We start from the raw sequence: 16,096 nt of genomic DNA on the forward strand, positions 1-16,096 counted from the left end.
GGCTTCAAACATAAAGATATAAAACAATTTTTTTGTGAAGAATCAACAACAAGTGGGACACAATCATGAAGTGGAACGAAATTTATTGGATATTTCAAACTTTTTTAACAAATAAAAAACTGAAAAATTGGGCGTGCAAAATTATTGAGCCCCCTTAAGTTAATACTTTGTAGCGCCACCTTTTGCTGCGATTACAGCTGTAAGTCGCTTGGGGTATGTCTCTATCAGTTTTGCACATCGAGAGACTGAAATTTTTGCCCATTCCTCCTTGCAAAACAGCTCGAGCTCAGTGAGGTTGGATGGAGAGTGTTTGTGAACAGCAGTTTTTTCAGTTCTTTCCGCAGATTCTCGATTGGATTCAGGTCTGGACTTTGACTTGGCCATTCTAACACCTGGATATGTTTATTTGTGAACCATTCCATTGTAGATTTTGCTTTATGTTTTGGATCATTGTCTTGTTGAAAGACAAATCTCCGTCCCAGTCTCAGGTCTTTGTTCCAGAATGGTCCTGTATTTGGCTCCATCCATCTTCCCATCAATTATAACCATCTTCCCTGTCCCTGCTGAAGAAAAGCGGGCCCAAACCATGATGCTGCCACCACCATGTTTGACAGTGGGGATGGTGTGTTCAGGGTGATGAGCTGTGTTGCTTTTACGCCAAACAACGTTTTGCATTGTTGCCAAAAAGTTTGATTTTGGTTTCATCTGACCAGAGCACCTTCTTCCACATGTTTGGTGTGTCTCCCAGGTGGCTTGTGGCAAACTTTAAACAACACTTTTTATGAATATCTTTAAGAAATGGCTTTCTTCTTGCCACTCTTCCATAAAGGCCAGATTTGTGCATTATACGACTGATTGTTGTCCTATGGACAGAGTCTCCCACCTCAGCTGTAGATCTCTGCAGTTCATCCAGAGTGATCATGGGCCTCTTGGCTGCATCTCTGATCAGTCTTCTCCTTGTATGAGCTGAAAGTTTAGAGGGACGGCCAGGTCTTTGTAGATTTGCAGTGGTCTGATACTCCTTCCATTTCAATATTATCGCTTGCACAGTGCTCCTTGGGATGTTTAAAGCTTGGGAAATCTTTTTGTATCCAAATCCGGCTTTAAACTTCTCCACAACAGTATCTCGGACCTGCCTGGTGTGTTCCTTGTTCTTCATGATGCTCTCTGCGCTTTAAACGGACCTCTGAGACTATCACAGTGCAGGTGCATTTATACGGAGACTTGATTAGACACAGGTGGATTCTATTTATCATCATTAGTCATTTAGGTCAACATTGGATCATTCAGAGATCCTCACTGAACTTCTGGAGAGAGTTTGCTGCACTGAAAGTAAAGGGGCTGAATAATTTTGCACGCCCAATTTTTCAGTTTTTTATTTGCTAACAAAGTTTGAAATTTCCAATAAATTTCGTTCCACTTCATGATTGTGTCCCACTTGTTGTTCATTCTTCACAAAAAAATACAGTTTTATATCTTTATGTTTGAAGCCTGAAATGTGGCAAAAGGTCGCAAAGTTCAAGGAGGCCGAATACTTTCGCAAGGCACTGTACGTAACGCATATATGCAGGGGCAAAGAGGCTTTGTTGTCCACATGTTACACATATGTGTCCAAGGTATCTGTACTGACAGTGTGCTCACTGTGTGCTCCCAGCACAGTGACCGAGCTGTCATAGACAGCTCTCGACCTCCTGACTGGCTCCCGATCATATGATCACTCTGACGGCAATCGCAGACACTGGGCACGCGCCCTATTAAAGTGGAAGTAAATTTCCATCACTAACTTTTACCTATAGGTAAGCCTATAATAAGGTAATGTCATAATGTGCTATACATCGCATACTAGCACATTATGTTAAACTTACCTTAAAACGAAGCTCTTCCAGCGCCGAGATGTCAGCGCTGCAGGCGCTCCCATCTTCACCCGTCTTGCTCCTGGCTCTGTGAGTGGCCCGGAGCCGTGATGAGGCCACTCCCACGCATGCACGCAGGAGCCAGCATGAGTGGCCATTCCTTCAGAGCGCATGCACCAAGGATGTCACTGGCTGCATGTACAGCAAAAGTGTGCACTGTGTAGGAGATATTTACTGTGCATGGAGCCAGTGACATCACTGGCTCATGTGCAGGGAAGGAATTTCTTTGTGCACTGGTGCGCAGTCATGTTGGAACAGGAAGGGGCCATCCCCAAACTGTTCCTGCAAAGTTAGGAGCATGAAATTGTCTAAAATGTCTTGGTATGCTGACACCTTAAGAGTTCCCTTCAGTGGAACTAAGAGGCCAAGTCCAACCCCTGAAAAACAACCCCACACCATCCCCACTTCACCAAATGATTTGGACCAATGCACAAAGCAAGGTCCATAAAGACATGGATAAGCGAGTTTGAGGAGGAGGAATTTGACTGGCCTGCACAGAGTCCTGACCTCAACCCGATAGAACACCTTTGGGATGAATTATGGCAGAGACTGCGAGCCAGGTCTTCTCGTCCAACATCAGTGCCTGACCTCACAAATGCGCTTCTGGAAGAATGGTCAAACACTCCCATAGACACACTCCTAAACCTTGTGGACAGCCTTCCCAGAAGAGTTGAAGCTGTTATAGCTGCAAAGGGTGGGCCAACTCAATATTGAACCCTACGGCCTAAGACTGGGATGCCATTAAAGTTCATGCGCAAGTAAAGGCAGGCGTCCCAATGCTTTTGGTAATATAGTGTATATTGTATCATGTTGGTGTTGATGCAAGCCCCCATGGCAGTACCCGGCCTCCCATGCATTTTGTATGACAATTGCTTGCTTATGAGCCCTACAAATGGCCAGCATTGAAGAACAAGATTCCCCCCACCCCCATAGACTTCAATAGAGTACGCCACAAAGGGAACTTCGAGTAAAGGCCCGTACACACGTGCAGATTGTCGGCCGAAAAGAATCGTCCGACGACCGATCGGCCGATTTTCGGCTTGTTAGTATGATGCTTCCGACAGCCGACAGTGCACTTTCGGCCGAACAGAATCTGTTGTGCAAGCATTAACATTTTTGTATGCCGACACCAGAACGGCCGATTGTTCGCCAGTCAGTACAGATTTCGGCCGACAGACAGCAGATTTGCATGACTGGGCATGCTCAGAAAAGAAAAAATACAGGGAAAGTTAACCATCACATGACATCACTTCTGCAGTCGGCTGTTGTTGGCGGACAAAATTCGTGTGCAGTCTTTTGCACTTTTCAGCGAACACGACAGCCCGGGGACAAAAGACGGCCGATCGTTCGGCCGACGATCGGTACGTGTGTACGGGGCTTTAGATTTGCACAACTGCCTACAAACTGAACCCAGGCAGATCTGCTCATCCCTACTCCCCATGTTAGTAGATAATGATTTATTTTCTCCCCAGACAGGAAACTCTTGGAGAGGAACCCAAGTGAGAAGAAGGAGGAGATCGGAGCTCATAACCAGTCTCAGCTGGACATCCAAACTGAAGAGGTAACTAATGGCTTGACCATAAGGCTGGCCATACACCATACAATTTTCTTATTCAATTTCCTTTAGATTTACCTTCAACTATGTAGTGCAAGGGCCTGCCTGATTGCATACAAATTGAAAGTGTTCAGGTTTGAACTTATATTATATGGTTTTGGTAAATCTAAAGGAAAGTTGAACAAGAAAATTGTATAGTGTATGGCAAGCCTAACATCCAACCATCACCAAAGTCCTCCTAGTCCCTGATCGTCAGATTCAAAAAAGACATCCAAGACATGAAAGCAGCAACCACTTATTTACCCCCCTACTTTTTGCGATACAGCACTGCCTTACTCTAACTGACAATTGTGCGGTGTACCAAAAAAAAAAAATGTATGTAATATTTTCCCCACAAATAGAGCTTTCTTTTGGTGGTATTTGATCAACTGCATTTTTTATTTTCTGCACTATAAACTAAATTTTTTTTGAAAAAACAAAAAAACAATATTTTTATTAGAAATACAGAAGCACTGGTGCACTGCTACAGCTGGCTGATGGGGTATTGCAAGGGATAAAATGTAATAAATATGTGAAAAGTGAATTGCTGCTCCCACCAAAATCAAGTACTCAAAACTTGAACAAAAGAATAAATAGTAATTTGAAGGTGGTGCGCTATTCTAAATAAAATACATAAAATTCATAATCATATTACAATCAATATACAAAATCAAAGCTAAAGCCAAAATATCATTATGATACGAATATAAACAAGTAGATTAGTGCCAAACGTGCACTGTGAAATAAATCCAAGAATAATGTAAAATGGATACACTCATAAGGTATAAATATCAAAATAGTGTGAAATATTCTTCTAATAATAAAAAATAAATCTGTGAATCATTTTAACCACTTCAATACAGGGCACTTTCACCCCCTTCCTGCCCAGGCCAATCTTCAGCTTTTAGCGCTGTTGAATTTTGAATGACATTTGCGCAGTCATGCAACACTGTACCTACACCAAATTTATGTCATTTTCCCCACAAATAGAGCTTTTGTCTGGTGGTACTTGATCACCGCAAGGTTTTTTCATTTTTGCTAAACAAATAAAAAAAGACTGAAAAGTTTGAAAAAAAAAGTTTTCTTGTTTATGTTATAAAATTTTGTAAATAAATAATTTTTTTCCTGCACTGATGAGGCTGCACTGACAGGCACTGATGAGGAGGCACTGATGGGGTGGCACTAATATGCATTACTAAAGCCGCACTGATAGGTGGCCCTGAGGGGCACTGATAGGCGGTACTGATGGGCACTGATAGGTGGCACTGATGGGCACTAATAGGCATCACTGATAGGCACCACTGATGGGCATTGATAGGCGGCAATGATGGGCACTGGTGGGCGGTACTGATAGATGGCAATGATGCGCACTGGTGGGCGGCACTGATAGATGGCAATGATGGGCAGCACTGATGAGGAGGGCACTGACAGGCTCCCTGAGCACTGATTGGCATCCCTGGTGGCATGGGTGGGCATCCCTGGTGGCCATAGGTGGGCATCCCCGGTGGTAATGGGTGGGCAATCCCTGGTGGCTCTAGTGGCATCCCCCAAAGGGTCTGCACTGGTAATCAATGCTGTGATTACCAGCACAGAACCCCCCCCCCCCCCGTCAGGAGAGCCGCCGCCCGCCGATCAGCTCTCCTTTACTCGCTCCTGTGAGGCGCGAACTGAGGAAAACCGATCAACGACACTTCCTATTTACTATGTGACCAGCTGTGATTGGACACAGCTGATCACATGGTAAAGAGCCTACGTCATTCATTGGGCTCTTTACCGGGATCGGATATGCGGTGAGTCAGAGTGACACACCGCACCACCGATCGCCGCTCTGCGAGCGCCCCCTGGGGCGGTCTATCCTGCTGGACATCATATGACGCGCAGTCAGGATAGAGCAACCACTTTGCGCCCGTCATTTTGCTATATGATGGGTGGGAAGTGGTTAAACATGCAGTGCTTCTGCAATAAAAAACTTCAGTGCTCAATGTGCAAGATCCATCCACTTACTATCCACCTTTGAGTGCAATGCACGCTCACCTGCAGCACAATGGTAATGTGCAGTATAAAGTAAACCAATCCACCTGGGGGAATCTAATGGCTGCCCTTGAATCCTCCTCTAATCAGAATGGGAATGCTCCACGGTTGTGTATAGGCAAACAAAATGATTTCATAGTGTAGTATGTTTAATAAACATTTATTATTTAAAAAATGTCGTCCAAAACACTCGCATTTTCACAGGTAAAAAAACAGCATGGAATCCAAGTCTGCGCCGTGTGCAGATTCAGCTCCCCGGCTGCCCGGCACGGATTGATTGTTAACAGACAAGACTGACGTCACTGGCTCCTCCTACGCGTTGCGTCACTGGTCACGTGACTTCTTTAGGGTGGGAGCCCAGTGACAAATCCCGGAGTTATATAGTCTCCAGCGTACTATAGCAACGTCACTCCTGCTGCACAGTACAGGTCGTGGCATATATAATCAATCACTTGTTTAGTATACATTATGGAATAGTATAGCATCTGGACATATATCTCCATCAGAGTAACTATCTAATTGGTGTTATATTTATTTGGATACAACAATATTAACAAATAGTCATGCAAGAATATTAAGTAAATTGATTAAAATAAATAAAACAAAAGTATTAAAATAGACCAGATGGACAAATCCCTAATCATAAAAGGTCAGTAAATACCGACAGCCATGATCCCTATTGTGTGGAATAATTGACAACAGTATTAGTTAATATAAGTCATTAAAATATATTTTTTTTAAATATGGCAGACCCACATCAGGCCCAATGCCTGGAAATCCTGCTACACTTGTAAGCAACAAATGTCGGAAAAAGGCTTAGGCATGAAGGAGTTAACCTGCTATAAGGGAACAGGATATCTTTTTATTTTTTTTTTTTATTTTTTTAGGGTTACAAATTTAAAGAAGAAGACGTTTCATTTCATTTTTATTATAGTGTTCTTTCAACCAAGGGACAAAATATATGTAGTACGCACCTAAACGCTAGTACTTTAGGCATACATTATACACAGGATCTTCTGCTAGTTCTGAGCAGAATATACGCATATGCTTCTGTGAATGAGCCCTATGAGCATAATTTACACGCGTACGTGCCAAACCGCACAGAAATACACACATATGAGTGTAAATGTATTTACATGATTAGAATAAATGATTCTGGGCAGTGGAATGAGTTTATGGTCATACATTTCTAAACGCCATACGCATAAAAGTGCGTGTATTTACAGTGCCTTTAGAAAGTATTCGGCCCCCTTGAACTTAGCGACCTTTTGCCACATTTCAGGCTTCAAACATAAAGATAAAAAACTGTAATTTTTTGTGAAGAATCAACAACAAGTGGGACACAATCATGAAGTGGAAGGAAGTTTATTGGATATTTCAAACTTTTTTAACAAATAAAAAAACTGAAAAATTGGACGTGCAAAATTATTCAGCCCCCTTAAGTTAATACTTTGTAGCGCCACCTTTTGCTGCGATTACAGCTGTAAGTCGCTTGGGGTATGTCTCTGTCAGTTTTTCACATCGAGAGACTGACATTTTTGCCAATTCCTCCTTGCAAAACAGCTCAAGCTCAGTGAGGTTGGATGGAGAGCGTTTGTGAACAGCAGTTTTCAGTTCTTTCCACAGATTCTCGATTGGTTTCAGGTCTGGACTTTGACTTGGCCATTCTAACACCTGGATATGTTTATTTGTGAACCATTCCATTGTAGATTTTGCTTTAGTGCCGGTTCACACTCTTGCAGCTGCGGCGATCGCATGTAATATCGGAGCGCATTCAGCCATACACTTTGTATGGCTAAATTCGCACTGCACCCGCACAAGAGTCGCACATGACCCTTTTTTTCAGCTGCATCAGGATCGGATCGCACAGTGATTCACACTTGTGCGATGCGATCCTGTGCGAACTGTGAAGATCGCACTGCGATATGCGATCAAACTGGGGGTGTCATTTACATTTCATTGACACCCCCAGTGTATCGCATATGGCAGTGTGCCAAGGGTGCGTTTGCGATGCGGGAACAGGCTGCGAATTTGCAGCCTTCCCGCATCGCATAAGTGTGACTCGACACTTAGGCCCCTTTCACACATGCTGTCCGTTTGTCCATTTTTCATCCATCCGTTGACGGATGAAAAACGGACATCAATGTATCTCTATGTAAAAACGGATGACAACGGATGATCATCAGTTAACATCCGTTTTCATCCGCTTACGTCAATGTCCGTTTTTTTGAACGGATGAATGCCCTATTTTTCATCTGTCAAAAAAAACTGATCGGACGGAAAACGGATGACAACGGATGAAAAACGGATGACAACGGATGAAAACAGAGGAAAAACGGATGAAAAATTGATGGAAAACTGATACATTTTGACGTGACTGAACTGATGAACTGAACATATGTGTGAAAGGGGCCTTATGTTTTGGATCATTGTCTTGTTGGAAGACAAATCTCCGTCCCAGTCTCAGGTCTTTTGCAGACTCCATCAGGTTTTCTTCCAGAATGCTCCTGTATTTGGCTCCATCCATCTTCCCATCAATTTTAACCATCTTCCCTGTCCCTGCTGAAGAAAATCAGGCCCAAACCATGATGCTGCCACCACCATGTTTGACAGTGGGGATGGTGTGTTCAGGGTGATGAGCTGTGTTGTTTTTACGCCAAACATAACGTTTTGCATTGTTGCCAAAAAGTTCGATTTTGGTTTCATCTGACCAGAGCACCTTCTTCCACATGTTTGGTGTGTCTCCCAGGTGGCTTGTGGCAAACTTTAAACGACACTTTTTATGGATATCTTTTAGGCTCGGGTCACACTATTGCGATGCGGGAAGGCTGCGAATTCGCAGCCTTTTCCCGCATCGCACACGCACCCCCGGCAGTTCACACTGCCATATGCGATACGCTGGGGGTGTCAATGTAATCTTAACGACACCCCCAGTTTGATCGCATATCGCAGTGCGATCGTGCAGTTCGCACAGGATGGGATCGCACAAGTGTGAACCGCTGTGCGATCCGATCCTGATGCGGCTGCAAAAATGCCTCCTGTGCGTGTTTGCACCGGGTGCGATGCGAATTTAGCCATACAAACTGTATGGCTAAACTCGCACCGCACAGCTGATCGCATGTAATGTCGGAGCAGTGCGCTCCGACATGACATGCGAACCCGGCACTCGCATCAGTGTGAACCGGGTCTAAGAAATGGCTTTCTTCTTGCCACTCTTCCATAAAGGCCAGATTTGTGCATTATACGACTGATTGTTGTCCTATGGACAGAGTCTCCCACCTCAGCTGTAGATCTCTGCAGTTCATCCAGAGTGATCATGGGCCTCTTGGCTGCATCTCTGATCAGTCTTCTCCTTGTATGAGCTGAAAGTTTAGAGGGACGGCCAGGTCTTCGCAGATTTGCAGTGGTCTGATACTCCTTCCATTTCAATATTATCGCTTGCACAGTGCTCCTTGGGATGTTTAAAGCTTGGGAAATCTTTTTGTATCCAAATCCGGCTTTTAACTTCTCCACAACAGTATCTCGGACCTGCCTGGTGTGTTCCTTGTTCTTCATGATGCTGTCTGCGCTTTAAACGGACCTCTGAGACTATCACAGTGCAGGTGCATTTATACGGAGACTTGATTACACACAGGTGGATTCTATTTATCATCATTAGTCATTTAGGTCAACATTGGATCATTCAGAGATCCTCACTGAACTTCTGGAGAGAGTTTGCTGCACTGAAAGTAAAGGGGCTGAATAATTTTGCCCAATTTTTCAGTTTTTTATTTGTTAAAAAAGTTTGAAATTTCCAATAAATTTCGTTCCACTTCATGATTGTGTCCCACATGTTGTGGATTCTTCACAAAAAATTACAGTTTTATATCTTTATGTTTGAAGCCTGAAATGTGGCAAAAGGTCGCAAAGTTCAAGGGGGCCGAATACTTTCGCAAGGCACTGTATGCATAAAAGCAAGCATTTAGTGCCCCTTCACACCAGAAGGAGGTGCTGAAAGCCTGCATTCTGTGGGTGTTTCAAAGCGCACTGCAGTTGCGATCTGCAGCGGATGTCAGTATTTATTTAACAACACCCTGAACGCAGGTTGCAAATGCAGTGCGCTTGCCTGCGCCTGATTGCATGGTACAGAAGCACGGTTGCTGTGCATTTTTTAAAGTAGTGCATGCATGGTGTGTTCCAATGTGATTCAGCCCATTTAAAATGAATAGGCTCAAATTGCACTGCATGTAAATCGCACAGGAACGCACAGGAATTCCTGGTGTGAACCGTCCCTTATTATGCTTGAATTTTTCAGCCCTCTCCTGGCAGAAAGCTCCAGTGTAGATAGGAGTATTGTAGTATCACCCAGGTGCGTGAAGCTAAATGGTTCTTGGCCTCTTATAAGGCCCTGTTCACATATGGGCGATTTGGAATCACAATAAAACGTGGCGATTCTGCCCGTGATTTTAAATCATGGCAAAAAGAGCGACGCGAGTTTGGGTGCCGTTCATCTTGAATGGCACCCCAAATGCTGCAGGATTTTACTGCAATTGTCCACCAACAAAATGTGCAAAAATGGCGGCAAAATGCAAAAGGGGGACAGAATTTGGTCCCTGAGATTCTTTGGAGCAACAAACAACGCAAACAAGTGAATGGGCTTCCCTATGCACAAAATAGTTGGTGGGAATTGCTTGCCTGCTATGCGTAGTGGGAATGAGGCCTTACAGGATAAGGGGATTGTTATGCGGCTGTTACAGAAACCATTCCAGTCGGAGTTCTTTGATAACTGAACCAGCGCAGCCTCTGGAGGCATCGAGTAAAGCAAAAAGCTGCAATTAAAAACTAACAAGACTCTGACACAAGAAAACAATAAGGAGCATTTATGGCCAATCCTGCTGCAGCGCTGACCCAGCAGATCAATAGTGCAGCAGAACGAGCGAGTGTGCTAATTACTTCTAGAAGGAAGTGCACTGAGCTCAGTTTATTATTGCAGCATCATGCCAATAAAAAATTCAACTTTAATGTAAATGTAAACCCAATCACGACACTATAACGGCTTCACGACTGCCTACCACGCATATACTGCGGCAGGATGGCGCTCTGCGACAGATCATGTACCTAGTACATAATCTGACACTCCTGGGTCTGGGGCGCGCGTGCCGCCGGCGACCCACTCACGCTGTGATCACACACAGCAGGAGCCCAGCGGTGGGTACTGCAGACTCGATGTCCGCCGGCACCCGCCGATTGTTTAGTACACAGCCAGAATGGCGGTTTGCCTATGTAAACAAGGTAGATCGCCATTCTGTCAGTAGGGAAGACAATGATGCTAAGCAGGAACACGGATCTATGCCTTCCCCTAGTAGAATTACCTCTCCCACAGTACACAAGCGCTGGCTAGGAACACATTTGACCCTTTGATTGCCCCTGATGTTAACCCCTTCCCAGCCAGTGTGGTTATTACAATGACAGTACTTTTTTTAGCACTGATCACTTTATTAGTGTCACCGGTCCCCAAAAAGTGTCAAAAGTGTAAATTAGGTGTCCGATTTGTCCACCGCAATATTGCAGTCCCAACTTAAGTCGCTGATCGCCGCCATTACTAGTAAAACAATACATAAATAAAAATACCCCATAGTTTGTAGACGCTATAACTTTTGTGCAAACAAAATAATAGTCGCTTATTGGAATTTTTTTTTACCAAAAATATGTAGCCAAATACACATTGGCCTAAATTAATGAAGAAATTTGATTTTTTTTTTAATTTTTCATTGAATATCTTTTATAGCAGAAAAAAAAGGCTTGCACCTGAAGAAGGCTGCTGCTGTCTGACACCTGACAAAGGCTGCTGCTGTCTGACAGTTCTTCAATAACCAGGGGGTGGGGCCACCCGAAGACATCACCAAGAGACCCTACCCCTTGTGACATCATCGACTGGGGGCATGCTGGGTCGATGATGTCACTGGTTGGCCCCACCCTTTAGTTTATTTAGCAGCGGGAGGCGGCGGAGCTGTCAAACGTTGGCAGCCTTCGTCTGGTGCAGACATTTTTTTTATTTCAGATTGGCAGGCGGCATTTAGCGTAATTCACAATGGTTCTTCACCAGATGACATTGTTTTTTATTTTTTTAAGGACTTGTCAAAAACTTTTTTGGTGAATGAGTAGGAGTACAATGTACCCCATACTCATTCACATGCAGGGGGGCAGCATATGTGGGCCCCCCTGTTAAAGGGGGCTTTAAAGATTCCGATAAGTCACCCCCCCCCGCACCCCCACAACCACCGGGCCAGGGTTGTGGGGAAGAGGCCTTTGTGCTCAACAACCTTGTCCCCCTCCTTTCCTGGCCTGCCAGGCTGCATGCTCAGATAAGGGTATGGTATGGGTTGGGGGGCACCCCCACGCAGAGATGGCGCTACCTATAGGCAGGGTCCCTGCCTCCCCCCACCGGCACTCTGCAGCCCAGGGCAGACTGACCAATCGGTTGCTGCCCTGGGCGAGCATGGAGACTGAGTCAGGTGGCAGCAGGTGCAAGGAGTGGGACAGGACCGGGCTCCAGGAGGCAGCGGCGGGGATGAAAAGCAGTGAGGGGGGCCAGGGACAAAGAGCAGTGAGGGCGGGCAGGACCGATTGCCCTGGAGCCCTCCATGCTGGAGGGAAAAGAGCTCTGAAGACCTCCCAGGACCGGTGGACAGGCTGACCGGGCTGGAGAATGAGGACGGGCAGCAGGTCCAGGCACCCAGGGACAGCTGCATCTGCCTGCAAACAAATCCCCTGGGAAGAGCAGCTCTGTGACCAGTCTTCACCCAGCTATGAGAACAGGATCTGCCCACTGCAGGCATGGAAGGTACTGTACTGTCTGTGTCACACACACCTTCCCACAGACAGGGGCTGCAGACAGGGCTAGGAGTCTCTCATTTCCCTCCTCTCTCCCCTTCCACCTTCTCTCCCCTTCCCCTTCTCTCTCCTCCCCTCTTCACCCCCCTCCTCCCTTTTCTCCCCTCTCCTCTCCTCTCCCCAGTCAGTGCCCAGGGCACTCCTCAACACACAGTACGTAGCGCACCCTTCAACCCTGCACACAGTACGTAGTGTACCCCTCAACCCTGCACTCAGTACGTAGTGCACCCCTCAACCCTGCACTCAGTACGTAGTGCACCCCTCAACCCTGCACTCAGTATGTAGAGCACCCCTCAACCCTGCACTCAGTACATAGTGCACCCCTCAACCCGGCACACAGTACGTAGCGCACACCTCAACACTGCACACAGTATGTAGTGCACCCCTCAACCCTGCACACAATAGGTAGTGCACCCCTCAACCCTGCATGCAGTACATAATGCACCCCTCAACCCTGCATGCCGTACGTAGCGCACTCCGCAATCCCGCACTCTTTATGTAGCACATTCTGCAACCCTGCACTCTTAGTAGTAAAAGAATGTAGTAAAAAAATACAGACCCCTGCATTCTGTCCATTAGACACTCCTGATCCCTGGATTCTCTGCATTACACAATCTTGAGCCCTGCATTCTGTGCATTACACACTCCTATCCCCTGCATTCTGTGCATATTACACTCCTGTCCCCTGCATTCTGTGCATTATACACACCTGACCCCTGCATTCTGTGCATTACACACTCCTGACCTTTGCATTTTGTGCATTACACACTCCTGACCCCTGCATTCTGTGCATTACACACTCCTGACCCCTGCATTCTGTACATTACACACTCCTGACCCCTGCATTCTGTGCATTACAACCTCCTTACCCCTGCATTCTGTGCACTACACACTTCTGACCCATGCATTCTGTGAATTACACACTCCTATCCCCTGCATTATGTGCATTACACACTCCTGACCCCTGCATTCTGTGCATTACACACTCCTGACCCCTGCATTCTGTACATTACACACTCCTGACCAATGCATTCTGTGCACTACACACTTATGACCCCTGCATTCTGTGCATTACACACTCCTGGCTCCTGCATTTTATGCATTACACACTCCTGACACCTGCATTTTATGCATTACACAGTCCTGACCCCTGCATTTTATGCATTACACAGTCCTGACCCCTGTATTCTGTGCATTACACACTCCTGACACCTGCATTTTATGCATTACACAGTCCTGACCCCTGCATTTTATGCATTACACAGTCCTGACCCCTGTATTCTGTGCATTACACACTCCTGGCTCCTGCATTCTGTGCGTTACACACTCCTGGCTCCTGCATTCTGTGCATTACACACTACTGACCCCTGCATTCTTTGCATTACACACTCCTGACCCCTGCCTGTCAAAAATCCTTGCACCAACCCTGCCCCCACGCTTTTTTTTTTTTTTTTTTTTACAATTTTTGTATTGCCGGAAATTTTTTTTGTACCTTCAGATGGCTCATTATGACTCAACTGTTGTTAAGAACGCAGCGGCTGGCTTGTTGGCCCGCTCCCTAACCACCAGCTGTTCACTAGTTGTTGTGGATGCCAGCGGCCCCGCCCCCTTATCCCAAGGCCACTAAACATAGCTTACACACTGTACTAAACACTGTTAAGTGCCAGCAAAAAACACTGAAACATTAGCGCTTTTTCTCCAGCATTTTCAAAGCAGGTTTTAGCTTTCTAGTGTGCATGAAGTCTAAACAGATAGGAAATTCATATGATACTTAGCGCCATCTAAAGGGCAAATATTTTATTTTCCATTTTAGATCAACATTTGACCAGCACAGTATAGAGCTTGATAACATTCGTTTTTTGTCCTCATTCACACAGAATGAATGTACATGCACTATCATGAGCAAATTGCTATGCAATTTTGTTTAAAATTGTGTGGGGGTGCCGGGGGGGGGGGGTGACTTATCGGAATCCTTGAAGCCCCCTTTAACAGGGGGGCCCACATATGCTGCCCCCTGCATGTGAATGAGTATGGGGTACATTGTACTCCTAGAGATATATTGAATCCAAACTGAAAAGAGACCGCTCCAGGTGAGATGGTGTCAGGTGCTGGTCGGATCCGTAATCCAAGAACTATTTGATCGGGAAGAAAGTGACCGCACTCCGAGATGAAAATCAAACAGGAGTATATTTATTCCACATCAAAAATTGGCATCAAACTTCAAACTGTGAGACATAGGACAATAGGTAGACGCGTTTCATGACTAATTGGTAATGAGTAAGCGACATTCTTAGTCGTGAAACGCGTCTACCTATTGTCCTATGTCTCACAGTTTGAAGTTTGATGCCAATTTTTGATGTGAAATAAATATACTCCTGTTTGATTTTCATCTCGGAGTGCGGTCACTTTCTTCCCGATCAAATACATTGTACTTCTACTCATTCACCAAAAAAGTGACACAAAGTAAATAAAAACGCACACACAGTTTTTGACAAGTCCTTAAAAAAAAAAATAAATAAATAAAAAACAATGTCATCTGGTGTAGAACCATTGTCAATCACACTAAATTCCGCCTGCCAATTTGAAATAAAAAAAAAGTCTGCACCCGACGAAGGCTGCCGACGTCTCACAGCTCCGCCGCCTCCCGCTGCTAAATAAACTAAAGGGTGGGGACAACCAGTGACATCATTGACCCAGCATGCCCCAAGTCGATGATGTCTTGGTGAATGGTGATATCTTCGGGTGGCCCCTGCCCCTTGGTTATTGAAGAACTATCAGACAGCAGAAGCCTTCGTCAGGTGCAGGCCTTTTCTTTTGTTTTTTTGGGTTGGCGGCTGGTGTTCATTGTGATTGAACGGCACAGTGGTGTAGTGGTTAGCACTTTCACCTAGCAGCAAGAGGGTCGCTGGTTTGAATCCCAACCACGACACTACCTGCCTGGAGTTTGCATGTTCTCCCTGTGCCTGTGTGGGGTTCCTCCGGGTACTCAGTTTTCCTCCCACACTCCAAAGACATGCTGATAGGTTAATTGGATCCTGTATAAAATTGGCCTTACTATGTATGTATGAATGTGAGTTAGGGACCTTAGATTGTACACTCCTTGAGGGCAGGGACTGATGTGAATGTGCAATGTATATGTAAAGCGCTGCGTAAAATTGACAGCACTATATAAGAACCTGAAATAAATAAAGCATATGGTCAGCTTTAGGGGTATAGGAGGACCTATTAGTACTACTGATTGAGGGATATGCTAGGTTTGATTAGCCAAGGGTTTAGAAAATATTTTTCTCAGGCTATTTTCTCTCCAGGTCAAATGTATTAATTCATATAAATTAGGTAACTAGCCCACTAGATGGAGCTGATGATCATAGGAAGTAGATTCTCTTTTTGTCCTGGGTAGACAGAGCCCCCGTAATTTCTTGGCTGCAGGACATCCCTCATCATCTAGCCCTATTCTTCCCAGCCTTACTGCCCCTGGCAAGCCCCTTTCATTCATTCATTAGATTTCATGTCTTTCGATCATGGAGGCTCAGAATTACATGTGGGCATCTACTTAGGAACGCCCACTCTCTAAGACTAACCGTCACCCATCATGGGCCTGGCATTTTAATATTCACATAACTCCTTCTAAAAACCAGTCTACTGCTTGCATCAGGACTGAGGGCTCTAGAGGGGAGTACTGTGT

General features: G+C 45.2%; 1 protein-coding gene across 1 annotated transcript in view; it reads left to right on the forward strand.

Annotated features, from left to right (window-relative positions):
• Nucleotides 1-1,893: 1,893 nt before the first annotated feature.
• The window catches only part of LOC309564205 (EF-hand calcium-binding domain-containing protein 6-like), a gene marked incomplete at its 5' end in the record, with an annotated part of 78,315 nt that continues 64,112 nt past the window's right edge, over nucleotides 1,894-16,096 (forward strand). Inside the window, 2 exons of the mRNA XM_082268832.1 lie at nucleotides 1,894-1,943; nucleotides 3,390-3,474. Coding sequence (XP_082124958.1) covers nucleotides 1,894-1,943; nucleotides 3,390-3,474 — 135 coding nt within the window. The remainder of the gene's footprint in view (nucleotides 1,944-3,389; nucleotides 3,475-16,096) is intronic.

The sequence above is a fragment of the Pelophylax lessonae genome (genome assembly GCF_965119305.1).
Source record: "Pelophylax lessonae genome assembly, chromosome: 9".
Lineage (NCBI taxonomy): Eukaryota > Metazoa > Chordata > Amphibia > Anura > Ranidae > Pelophylax > Pelophylax lessonae.